This window comes from Nicotiana tabacum, chromosome 8 (genome assembly GCF_000715075.1).
Source record: "Nicotiana tabacum cultivar K326 chromosome 8, ASM71507v2, whole genome shotgun sequence".
NCBI classification, from domain to species: domain Eukaryota; kingdom Viridiplantae; phylum Streptophyta; class Magnoliopsida; order Solanales; family Solanaceae; genus Nicotiana; species Nicotiana tabacum.
In genome coordinates this window covers 206,296,160-206,309,903 of record NC_134087.1, presented here as the reverse complement: position 1 = coordinate 206,309,903, position 13,744 = coordinate 206,296,160, and the positions used below count along the sequence as shown (strand labels likewise).

Here is a 13,744-nt window from a genome sequence, read left to right as displayed (position 1 = left end):
CCCTTTTGTATTGTTATCTTCTTGCTTCTTCCTGCACTTTGTTCAATAGGATGAATTCGGACCCCCAATGCTGTGTTAATAGATGTTGTTAATCTTAGTTTAATGTGCAAGTCCTTGATATGCTATTCTGCAAAATACTATTCTGCAAAATTTACTTAAAACTTTGTGCTTATTACCTTCAATGTGGAGTATAGTGCCAAATCTAAGTAATACTTTCAGTATATTGACCAAAAGAAAAGGACAACAATACTTGTTCCTTGAATTAAAATTCTATAGCTCACCAGAAAAATGCTGCTCAAGGGGGGTTATTTGTCCTATTCAAAAGGAGAAGCGGGTATCCATTAAGCGTTAAGGGGATTTAGTGGTATTTACTCTAATTTAATTGCATATTTTCTGAATTTATTCACTAGTCATTTTAAGCAAAAATGAGATCCATTCGGTTCAAACTTATTATTTTTGGCTCGAACTAAATATATATATATATATATATATATATATATATATATATTTCCTTCAATTTATATGGAGAAATCACCTCTGGCGCACAAGTTAGAAAATTTAGATAGTATGAGCCCGTCCTTCACCCTCCACCCAACTATATACCAAGCTTTGTTCGCAGCAGAAACATGATTCGAACTCAGGACGTGCGCTTAATCCACACATCATATGTTGCATTCTACTGGACCATTAAATAAGGAAATCAATATATATATATATATATATATATATAGAGAGAGAGAGAGAGAGAGAGAGAGAGAGAGATCCTCGAGAGAGAGAGTATTCTATTGTCCAAAAATGAGTCTTGATTCTTGAAAATGGCAGATACATAGTTAGTTCTCTTTAGTTTCAAGCTATAATTTGTGCCCATGATGTGAAGCCATGGTCCACTAGTCTTTTGATGTGATGACCAACAATCCCAGCGCACCAATCAATATATACTGCATAAGTGGAAAAGAAAAGCCTAATATTAGAAATTCATCGCACCTGTCGACTTAATCTAATAAAATTGAACACTTCATTGCATTTAGAGAAAGCAGAATCAGAAGTTTGATCCATAACAAACCTTGATAATTGGCTTTTCAGTCATGATTATGGTCACCCACCCAACATAAGGCAAGAACCTGAAATGGACAAGCCACTGGTTTAGCATGGAAAGGATAAAAACAGGTAATGCACCAAGGGCTGACTTAACACACCCGCCAAAAAAAGGATCAATATATGAATGTATGTGTGTCTATACCAAGTTTATCATAGTGGTAGAAAATAATGATAAACATCTATACCAAGTTTAATTGAAGAGGAAAGCTTCATATTGAAAATGGTTAACAGCATGGATCCTACAAACTTATTAGGGATTGGTTGTTCCATTGTTGGAGTTGCAATATTGCATCAAGTAGAATGGAAAAGAAAGGGTGCACATTCAAATAAGATAAAGCTAAGAAGGCAATGAGCACCAAGGCAACACCATCAAAAGCAGCTCGATCCAACCTAAGCACAGATCTCACCAGATGAGAAACCAAAGATATAAAGAGCACATTGAATTGTCAACTCACCCAACAGCTCTCCCCATAATGTGATGTCGTTGCAGCCACAGTTGACCGTGGGCATAGAGAAGTCTGTCATCACCAAAGTTGTTGTCTCCTAAAGATATGAATCATAAACAAACAAGAAAATTAATAGTCTTCATCGAGGAAAAGTAAAAACGGAGGCATTTTCATTTAAATAAGTACAAAGAAACAGAGCACCATCAAAAGTAAACTCTTTGATAGTTGGAAAACTATAAAATGACTGATGTGCACCTCATAGACCGTAATTAATTTATGATCAGAGAGAGAGAGAGAGGGAGATCCATATAACACATCCCTGACCTCGACCTAATATGCATCATACAATTGAGTACCTTTTGTAAGGACATTAACTTCTCCAGTGTCTTGGCGCTCATGAACCTACAATGGGACACACAAAAGATTAATGGTTTTTAATTTACCTAGAGGAAGAAAAAGTGGGCAGACAACAAGTGCAGCTCAGAAGCAAAACTAGTCAGTACAGGATTCACATTCCTTTTTATCATTATGATTCAACAATGTTTTAGTTCCTTCTCCCTTCTCCTTTACAGGGTTCGTACTTGGATCGGGTTGGAGGTAATAAACCAAGTGTTACTACAAATTGAAGGAGCAAGTGAAGAAAACAATAGGAAGTTACTGATAGTATTTGCCAAATGCTATTGTCTGTTCTCTGGTAGACTCATTTAGCAGTTCCAGAATTTACTTTTTACAGATGCACTTCTCTCAATTATCAAGAAAGAGAAAAAGGGCAAAACACCAGCCAGACTCTATACCAATCCTACTTGGATTGGTTACATGCATAAAAAAGGAAGAGGGTCATAAGTCACTTGATTCACTTCAGAATGTCACTTCAGTTATCAGTCCCTTATTCTTCTTTTCCTTGTGAAAGTTTGATAGTCATTTGCACATTCCTTGTTTTACTACCAGTACACATAAAAATTTGATGCAGGCAATCAAGATCCTATAATGAAGCACAACCAGATGAAAGAACATTTTGTATAGAGAGACTACTTCCCACCATACCTTTATGACGCGATGAACAATTGGAATTTCACGTCCCTGTGCAACATAAAACATGCCATCAGCAGAAGCAAATATCAAAGGTCAATAATAAATAACAGCACAGATTTCAGCTAGATGATTTTGACAGATTGAAGTCCAATCGACGAAATAGAAAGCAAGCATGAGCAAAACTAAATGGGATATCCCTCCCTCCCTCTTAAATTTTTTTCTCCATTTTTGCTCATTTCTTCCACTAACTTCTCTCCTATCTCCTATCTTAGTACTAAATCATCATCGGAAGCCTCTCAAATAATTGTTGCCAATTTCTGAGTATCTATTGATTCAGGTCTATCATATCCTATTTTATGATCATTTATTCCTAGCATCAGATTCCTAAATTTCTATTCATCCCAAGTCCCCAAACAAAAATTTGTATATTGATTTCATTAACTTATTTCATTAGTATATCCTCAGCAGCCATCATAACTATATCTAAGCAAATATAAAACGGAATGAATAATAGTCTACCATCAGTTAGGCTTTTAGATAAGGAGGTTCGCACAACTTAACATGGTATCATAACAATGTTGAGCTCCTGATTTCAAGTCTCACCCCTATAACAAAATATCTCCACGTGCTTGACCCAAGAGAAAAGAATCTTCACGTGAGGGGTGTGATGCATATCTAACTGAATACATATATGTGTCCTCTCTAATAAACTAAACTTTTGTTTTGTACGAAGCGGTTCACACATATCAACAAAATGTACATAAAGACCAATCCTATCAAATTTTCATCCTACTAGCTCTGAACCCCCCACCCCCCCAAAACCCCCCTTTAAAAAGCTTGATCATTAGCAATAGAATCTATGTATTCTCCTGTGGGTTTGGACAAAATAGAATTGTTGACAGGTGTCAAATTGTTCCTAGGGAAATATAAGTAACTCCCAAGTCATTGAAAAAGCTAACACAAAGAAAACTTGTTTATCGTGTACGTGTAACTTTTCAAAAGCCAAAGTAACTCAAGCAGAAAATAGGTCAAAACAGAGGACGCTGTTAAGCACTACTTACGTCAACATTAAACACGACAATTTCTCCTGCACGAATAGGATCCTTACTCATATGCAAGAAAAGAATGTCACCCTGCAAGAAAGTAGATGATGCTTTCAGTAATACAAAATCGAAAGAGAAACTAACACTCCAATTAAAGAAGTAATTTCTTTCCACAGCATTGGATATAGGAAGGCTCATTATATATTTCAATAACAAGTTGCTACTGAACCCTGAAGTCTATATCTGCAATAAGCCGTCCGTAAGAAGATAACTGGCATAAATCATGCATGTTTAGGATATATACCAGATAGTTAAGCCAGAAACTTTTTTAATCTTCTTTGACTCCCTTCCCTTAGTTTTATAACTTAATTTCTTCTAGTCTTTTACCCTCTGCTAAAGAATCTTAAAGCAAAGGATAAAATAGGAAAGGCAATAGCCAGTAGCATGGAACAAATGAAGTAGAAACAACTTAAGCTATAGCTTGGAACAGTGTTGTTAAAAGCGACCGCTTCCTCGCTTAAAGCGAGAAGCGAGGCATCTGGCGCTTCTCTGATCTGAAGCGTATCAGGGACACAAAAGCGATCGCTTCCCCTGAAAAAACGAGAAGCGAGGAAGCGAACAAAGCGACACAAGCGAGCGCTTCTCTTTATAACTGGGCTACCAATGTTAATTAATTAAAAAGGCTCTCTTTCTTTAACTTCAAGATCATCAAGTTTGATCCCAGGTATGTGGTTTATTCTTCTTCCTCCTCCTCCTCCTCCTCCTCCTCCTCCTCCTCCTCCTCCTCCTCCTCCTCCTCCTCCTCCTCCTTCTCCTTCTTCTTTTTCTTTTTCTTTCACTGTTTCAGTGTCCAAATAGCAGCGAAATGCTGGCGAAATTTTTTTTCCCCCCTTCAGTTCTTTTTCTCAATCTCCTCCTCTTCTTCTTCTTCATTTCCTTACACTGTTTTCAGTGAAATGCTGCCCATTTTTCGTTTCAGTTCTAGAGCCATTTTTTGGCATACTTACTGCCATTTTTTCAAATCATTTATTCTTAGTTGTCTATGCAGTGTTTATTTTATTGTCATTCTCCTCTTCTTCTTCTTCATTGTCTATGTAGTATTTTATGATATATTTTTATTTTAAATTCCGCTTCACATCAAAAAAGCGAGCGCTTCGCTTCTCGCTTTAAGCGAAAAGGGGCTTGTCGCTTTTCCTCACTTCACAACACTGGCTTAGAAAAGCCAATGTTATTCGTAGTTTAGTTGTCTATGCAGTATTTATTTTATTGTCATTCCCCTCTTCTTCTTCATTGTCTATGCAGTATTTTAAGAATCTTTAAGCAAGGATAAAATAGGAAAGGCAATAGCCAGTAGCATGGAACAAATTAAGTAGAAACAACTTAAGCTATAGCTTGAAAAGGCCAGTGTTATTCGTAGTTTAGAAACCCCTCCCTGTGAACAAATTTCTTTAACTCACCCTTTTAAAGCCAGGTTCCATACTTCCAGAGAGCACAACCACCACAGGTGACTCGCTGCCAGTTACACACATCAATGCTTTCCATATTATAAGTGCTGAAGTAACAATCATCCCTGAAAGTGATTATGTGAAAGAGGGTTAGTGTAGAGCATAATAACCTTTAAAATAAAGCAAAGAACACAATCTTTCAACTTCCACTTTCGAACTATTTCTCACGACAAACAAATTGATTATAGATTTCACATTTCATAATGAAAAATTTTTAACAAGAGAGAGCAAGTGAGAGAGAGCTATTTTAGAACATAATCTGCATTTAATGTTGTTTAGCATTTGATTGGAACAAAGTTGAAGAACTCCGTTTGAAACTTGAATTTTCAATTCTTTTTCAAGTGTTGTTTGAACTGTTTGAGATCTCAACACAGTTTCTCAAATCTTTTAAAGACTCTAAAACTCAGTTCTTCAAGTTTCTTTCAAGAAGCCAATTTTGAGTTGTTGAAAGATTTGAGAATTTGAGTTTGGAATTTTTTTTTCTTTTAAAGGATAACTTTATTTAAGAAAACAGCTCAACAAATGCTTCCTGAAGAAATTGGAAAACTGAACTTCAAACTCACTTCTTCAACTTTTTCAAACAAACACCACCTAAATATTCCCTCTGTCCCAGACTAAGAGAGAGGAGCTATTTCATGTTCTACAATTTACCTCCACATAGTGAGTAGGTAGTTAGATCCTTCATTTCATTGTATTTCGTTAACTAGATAAAGAAGAATAAGGTATAGAGCTTTGGGGTAAGGTATAGACCTTCTTGGGGACCTAATTCTCCGCAAACTGCGCAACTCAAACAAGCAATAGTACAAGACACACTTAGCGTCCAAATTAAATGCCTGACGAGTGACGTCTCAGGACAATCCTATGGACCAACTGGACTTGGTGAATGGACCCGGAACAAGCCTAACAATCCTAAAATAGACATCTAAATTCGATTCCTTTGGTACTAAAAGCTAAATCGAAAATGCACATGAAACTAATGAAAAGATACAACCTTTTTATGCACTTAAAACAAATATCAAGCAAAATGTCAAATTGAAATCTCTAGCCAAAAAAAATGCTTATACACATAAAAAGCAGCCTACATTGACCAACATGAAAAGAATCAAATTATGATGAACCGTCCGAATTCTAAATTCCTCGGAACATTCCCACCCAAATGGGCCTGAATAGATACAAATGCCCTAATTGACTGATTAATAAGCCCGACAACATACAAATGAGTTCAAAAAATCAAACAATTCCAGCAAGGGATCAGTCGCACATGTACAAATTTTTATACATATAAGCAGGGGATATACATATAAAAAGATCAATTGAACTGTGTTGAAACAACAAAAAATAAAAGATGATATAAAAAATTAAATGATAACGAACCGAGACTAATAGCTTGGGTAACAAGTTGTCTGAATTGAATTGACTTTATTGAATCGATTTGCTCTCCGATCCATCCCATTTTCCTTGCTCTCTCTCTCTCTCTCTCTCACACACTCTTTTCTCTGTGTTCTCTTGGTCTGGATTCAGAAAAGCGAGGCGGATACAGCGAAAGGGGGTTTTCGTTTTATATATGGTGCAAAGTTTGGGCCAGATTTAGAATTTTTCGAAAAATTGTTTATGAACGTATCTATATGTATTATATATATATATCTATATATATATATATATATATATATATATATATATATATATATATATATAAAAAGCACGAATACAATATCAGTTTACAAAAATAATCTTAAAAATATATTTTATATTAGACAAAATAGTCATTTTACTATTTTCTTAATATTTAGGATTTTGAAATCAATTAAAATTATGCTTATAAGTCTTTCCTTATTTGATTAATATTCCTTTTGGTTTTGGTAAGTTACATTCTACGTTGAATAAAACTATACCGTAAACTTAATATCATAAACTTTTGCTTGACAATAAATATTTATTGTTTGAAGTTCTCCCATCCACAGAGCCGGATCCAGGATTTAAATCTTATGAGTTCAATTTTAAGGCTTTTAATATTGAACCCATTGTATTTTTAAATTTATGGGTTCATATCTATTACTTTTGCAATTTTAATGAATTTTTACATATAAATTTTTACTCCGCGTCGAAATTTATGGGTTCAATTGAACCCGTAGGTTATACGCTGCATTCGCCACTGCCCATCCAATGAAACTTCAATTAAATTACCCTAATTATAGTTAACAAATTCTTGAGTCAACAAACGATAAAATACCATTCGATAGCTGTATTTTTTCTTTAAAAGATAATTCCGTGTTGGAAAAATTAATTATATTTTGCTACAATATATACTAGATAAAATTATAATCACCATTAATAATTTAAAGTTTAGATGAATCGATAATTATCCTAACATTTGTTATAAATTAAGAAAAAATAAGATCTATTTCCTTCTAACAGGAAGTTTCTTTTAAAGTTAAAGATCACCCAGGAAATCTACTTCTTCTGAAGGAAAAAAATCCTTATCTTAATTTGAAATGATTCTTTTTTAATTTTCGCAATCAAAAAAATTGATAAAGTATTTTTAATACAATAACAGTAATAACTATGCCTCGGTCCAAAATAAAAATAAACTAAACAACTTTAAATTATATATTAGTTATCAACAACCAAACAACTTTAAGTTATATATCGATTATTACAATCAACTAAATAAATATTTTCAACCAAAGAGTAATAGTTTTCACAATATTTATGCAAGTTATACATAGTTAAATTATTTCTTTAATCTTGGTAATAGTACTTGAAAACTGAAAGTTCTAAACCGAATAATAGAGAAAAATGAGAATATATGTCAAAATTTGTTGCATTAATAAGAAGTGAAAGAGAACAAATAATAATTACAAGTAATAACTAATATTCAAAAAGAAGTTTATGGCTTTGGGGACTTCTCGAAAACTTAGACATCACAACTACTTTCAAGTTAAGAGCTATTTGAAAACTACTATTCATATTGAATAAAAATGTACTAATATTTAAGATTTTGCTTAATTTTAGAACTTTAAATCCAACCAAAACTGTTATTTGACTATAGTAGTAACATTAAAGTCCTAAAATTTAAAAATCGAACTTTCTCCTAAGCCACATGGCAATTCCACAACGTGGCAATATTGTATTAGAATTGGGAAAAAGAAATTAATTAGAGCTAAACCTCAATCATCTTAGACTAATTCTTTTTACTTCTAATCTTTCATAACTATATTACAAAAAGTTAACTATAATATTGTTGGATTGTTCTTTATAGATAGATAGGATGAATCGAAATAATATTCTTATATTGTACATAACTTGAAACACTAAGAGGCATGATAATGTTACATATAATAACAAGTGGTATATATAGCAATAACGAATTTATCAAGAAGTCATATGGTTCACTCTAAATTTGACATACCTCTTTAAATAATCGAGATAACCATCATAAAAATATCAAAGTATAGTGAAGATATGCTATATCGATAGAAAAGAAAATTTAATCTGGGATAAACCACTTATATAGAGAAGCGCCATATCATCGACACCGACGGCATGAGCTTTAAGATATAATGAACGTCGGGGAATTATTGGGCAAAAAGATAATTTTTGAAGGTAATTTATGTCAAGTACTATTAGTAGTTCCAAATCAATAAATACATAAATTGTAAATGCAACATGGTAACTTCATATTTACGGCATCAAATTGAAAAAATTAGGCTAACAAAAAAATATAAGAGTGTGAATGAATCTGATATCCAGTGATATTTTGTTTCTTGTCAAAACAAAGAAGAGCATAAAATTAAAGATAATTGATCTTTTTTCCAAACCAATTGATGTCAAGCCCAATGGTGATAGCTGTATTGAAGATTGCTTAACAAGAAAAATATGTTCATCATAAAAGTAAAATAAAAATTACGAAAAACACATGATAAAAATATCTATCTTAGCTTAGGAGAAATAAACATACTTCGAACTAGATGTTGATGGCCAAGTTTCTTGTTGAGAGCAGAGCATTTATTTATTTTGATTTCACACAAAATGATACCAATAACTATTATAAAGAAAAATATTTAAAATACTTAGCACCAAATGATTTTCACTATACAGGTTCATTGTCTAATTTAATTATCTATCTATCTCTCTTTCGCTTGGTAACTATCTCTCAAATTATATAGTTTTGAATTCAAGTATTATGTTTATATATAATAACAATTGCATTTTTCACATCAATTGCATTATAACAAATATTTTGCTTCGTACAATTTTTTGATAAATGTAATTTATTATTCTTTCATTCAAAAATTGGCTAAATACACGTATATAGAAACTAGATTGCAGAACAATCTGTATGTTGTACTTTCAAGATGGATATTTTGTTTCTTGTCAAAACAAAAAAGAGCATACAATTAAACATAATTGGTCATTCTCCCAAACCAATTGAATGTCAAGCCCAATGGTGATAGCGGTATTGCAGATTGCTTAATAAGAAAAATATTTTCATCATTAAATAAAAATATAAATTATGAAAAATACATGAAAACAATATCTATCTTAGCTTAGGAGAAATAATCATGCTTCGAACTAGATGTTGATATCCAAGTTTCCTAGTGAAAGTAGAGCATTTATTTATTTTGATTTCACACGAGATGATACCAATAACTATTACCAAGAAAAATATTTAAAATACTTAGCACCAAATGATTTTCACCATACAGGTTCATTGTATAATTTAATTATCTATCTCTCTCTCTTTCACTTGGTAACTATCTCTCAAATTATATAGTTTTGAATTCAAGTATTATGTTAATATATAATAAAAATTACATTTTTCATATCAATTGCATTACAACAAATATTTTTGCTTTGTACAAATTTTTGATAAATGCAATTTATTATTCTTTCATTCAAAAATTAGCTAAATACACATATATAGAAACTAGATTGCATAACAATCTGTATGTTGCACTTTCAAGAGGGATATCAAGATCGGCAATCAGAGTTCTGGTTAAGACAGAGCAACCAAATCATTAGGAGGAAACATACACACAAAAAAATATCGTCAACAAAGAAGTGTTCGGTAAGATACCATCACATTAAATACTTTTAAACTATCCCCTCTCATGTCCACTTTAAGGTTAATATGGTCAATTATATTGTTAATTAATGCTAAAAAGTCGATTCCTTAATATGTGTGAAAGCAATCAAAAATCACTTAAAGTGGATTAGAGGAAGTAATACATAATTATCTAACTAACATGACAAAATTGATCATTTTTGTAAGTTTTGATGATGTCCTTTTATTTTAAATTCATGTATAATGCAAATGTAATAATACTTTTCGGCATTTAGATGATTGTTGTATTATTATACATAAAATTTCTTTCATTAATTAAATTTTAATGTTCCTTCATATAAATAAATATTCAAACTATCAAGTACCATTATTAACGTGCAACGCACGTTCGTAGATACTAGTAATATATAATGCATGTATAATATGTGCATTATTACTTAATATCGGTGTATAATATATGTATACCAACTAGAAAAAGTAAATAATAAATCTAGCAGGCTATTTGCATAAAGATCTTCTTTTCTTAGATTTTAAACAATTGAATAGTTAAATAATTTTGAATTCTTGCAAATAGTATGAAATAATATCGAAATTTCCAAAAGGTTCGAAATAGAAAAAGATTATATAAATGGAGATGTAGAAGGCTAAGAAATAATAATGACTAAACTGCATATTACTGTAATTTCATCACAATTCAATCACCACAGAGCCACATCCTGGAGTATCAAAACGGTCATATATTTTGGGTATGCTTGATAGATCAACATGCTATTATTCTTCATTAAAAGTCCATTACTTTCCTGTGGCATATTTAACGGAAGACTGATTTTAATATCTCTATTTTCCTTTTTAGCTCGCTTAGCTACTACTTCGAAAAATATTATTTCTCGTAATATATATTGCTTCATTCTTACCGACAAACTTTATGGTTGTTGAGTATGTTAGGGATATAGTAGATATGTCCTAAATTCAATATATATTTGATGATTTGAACATATTTTTGTGAACGCCATTTGATATAATATATATGTCATTTGATATTCTTTTATCATTTTTATTAATTGCTTGATTAATTTGATAAGGTCCTTGATTAAATTTTGAGATTTGTCATCGTGATAGAGATCATGATAATGAGAGCAAAGTCTCTTACAATTTAATCTAAATTTGTTCTTGATCGTAGGATTATTAATTTGGACATTAGTAATCCGGTTAGATCAATATTTATGTGATCGTCTTTATGGGATAAAGATTAGTTGATCTCATTAACTAAATCACATAGATAGATGATGCATATAGAGATATGATCATTGAACCGACTCATTGGATAATTCCTAATGGTTAGAATTACCATAAACTGTCAATAGGATATTCTCTTGAAGAATGTGATGTAAGAGTTTCCTTTGACCTGAGATCGTCATAGTAATTGACAAGTTATTTGTTGTGCTTTAATACTAGACACTTATGGCCCTAGGGCGATAGTTGAAAGGATATTGGGTACGATTGAATACTTGTAGAATTAGTGATTGATCAAGATGGAATCTGTCAACTCTTGGTAATGAGTTTAAGCTCCATGTTGTCATGAATTATAAACGACCAAATTAAGACCTTGGTCAGGGCAATTGAATGAAAGAAGAAAAGAGTTTCTTAGGTCATTCAATGGTCAATTATACTTGACATGAACACATAGTTGGTCGCCTATTAGGATTTGACTGTTGAACCAATCCTAGGGTGATCCAGAGCTATAAGGACGGAAGGAATTACTACATTATTCTTCTACTGCTTCTTGAGAGTAAAGTGTATACTTCATTCTATCCGGTCGTTAAGGAGTGTTGCTAGACGCCGCCCTTGATTAGTATATTGATGTGATCAATTTACTACCAATTTAGTATTGAACCTATGGGGTCGCACACTTGCGAGTGTTCTGATCTTTGCTAAAGGATTAATTAACTTATTATTTAATAATTAAATTAAGAAATTTAATTAGTCAAATAGATTTAGTTATTAGTCCAAATGAAATATTATTATATTCTTTGCTAGCATAGAGGATATAATTAATATTGTGAATAAATTGAACTTTTCTATTTGAAATAGAAAATTGAATTATATCTCTTGGTTGAAATATATATATATATATATATATATATATATATAGTGCTCATAATTAATATTTATATATATAATGATGTGTATAATATTAATAATTATTTTTTTATCCAAGTTGGAGTTGGACATGGAAAGTCCATGAAGGACACACACTTACGTATACCCATTTTGAATGGGATTTGCAATTTTCCATAAAATTCAATTGTGGATTGGATTTGAAAAAATGTAAACTACTGTTTCTAACTTTTTCATAACCTAATGGGAAGGTGTTGGTGATTTGCAATATATATACATGTATCATCAAAAGAAATAGAGGCGTACAGAATATTCGGGAGAACTGAAAGACCAAGAGAACAATATTCATTACAAGGAAAGATACTATACTTACATTAAGGCTGAAGGTTTTTTAGAAAAACTTAGCACTGTATTTTTCATTTAATTTGTTCGCGGGTTTTATTGATCAAAGAGTTGATAGCAAGGATCGGTCTCGGTGTGGATACGCATAGAGTCTTCGCGCAATCGAAGAAATTTTGAAACGAGACTCTCTTTACCAGGTACATCTTAGATCTGATCTTTGGCATGTAAATAAATTTTAAACACGACAAGATCTGCCTAAGATTGTTATTGTCTTCCGCTGCGTGTTACGAACACCTATACGCAATCCTTCAGTGGTATCAGAGCAGTAGTTTATTGTGTCTAAAATTTATTTATGAAATATTTTAAGATTATATTTGAAGAGTTCAAACCATAATTCATGTGTATTGTGCAATAGTCAAATTGTTTGAATGCATATGGATTGATATAATTTTATTGTGAATAAAATATATATACATATATGTCAAACTATTGAGATAATTCGTAACTTGAATTTGAAATTTATGTATTAGATATGGCGGTAATCCATAATAGGTTATTGGATTCTAGTGTTATTTTAATTGTTATTAGTTCATGAGATGTTAATTAATAATAGTTTTCTGGCATGAATTATTTTTATGTGATATATAAGATATACATGTTGAATTTTATTTTTATGTCACGTGCTTGTTCATTACCTAATTTTGAATTATTTATTACATGTGATGTAAATTAATTTAGGACTAAGCATGTAGATAATTTGAACTAAATTCACATGCTATAAAAGATTTGATCTTCATGTTATTAAAAACTGTTTTAGTAATAATTTCCTCTTACTAAAATTTGAGTTCTTAAATAATAAAATATAAGATATTTTATTATAGAGCTATCCATCAAGGTAAATAATTTTACTTATTTCTTGTTTATAAGGAGCGGCCTGACTACCAGGTGACTTATAGTTCGAGAATATGTTAAAATTATTTATTGCATTAGATGTATGGATTGAAAGAATTATTCAATTTTACACTAGACGCCTGGACCACCGGGGAGGGGGGGTATAAAATTTAATAAGTTCTTTGCTATCATGATGGTTGAACT

At 31.6% G+C, this 13,744-nt stretch overlaps 1 protein-coding gene across 1 annotated transcript; it reads right to left on the bottom strand.

Moving 5' to 3' along the window:
• Positions 1-770: 770 nt before the first annotated feature.
• Positions 771-6,674, bottom strand: LOC107775698 (uncharacterized). The gene is made up of 8 exons (XM_075220078.1): positions 6,499-6,674; positions 5,077-5,189; positions 3,638-3,709; positions 2,589-2,624; positions 1,901-1,946; positions 1,554-1,641; positions 1,064-1,121; positions 771-938 (listed from the first exon to the last, which is right to left on the bottom strand). The coding sequence occupies exons 1-8, from the start codon at positions 6,575-6,577 to the stop codon at positions 888-890; spliced, it is 543 nt and encodes a 180-aa protein (XP_075076179.1). The 5' UTR covers positions 6,578-6,674; the 3' UTR covers positions 771-887.
• Positions 6,675-13,744: the final 7,070 nt, after the last annotated feature.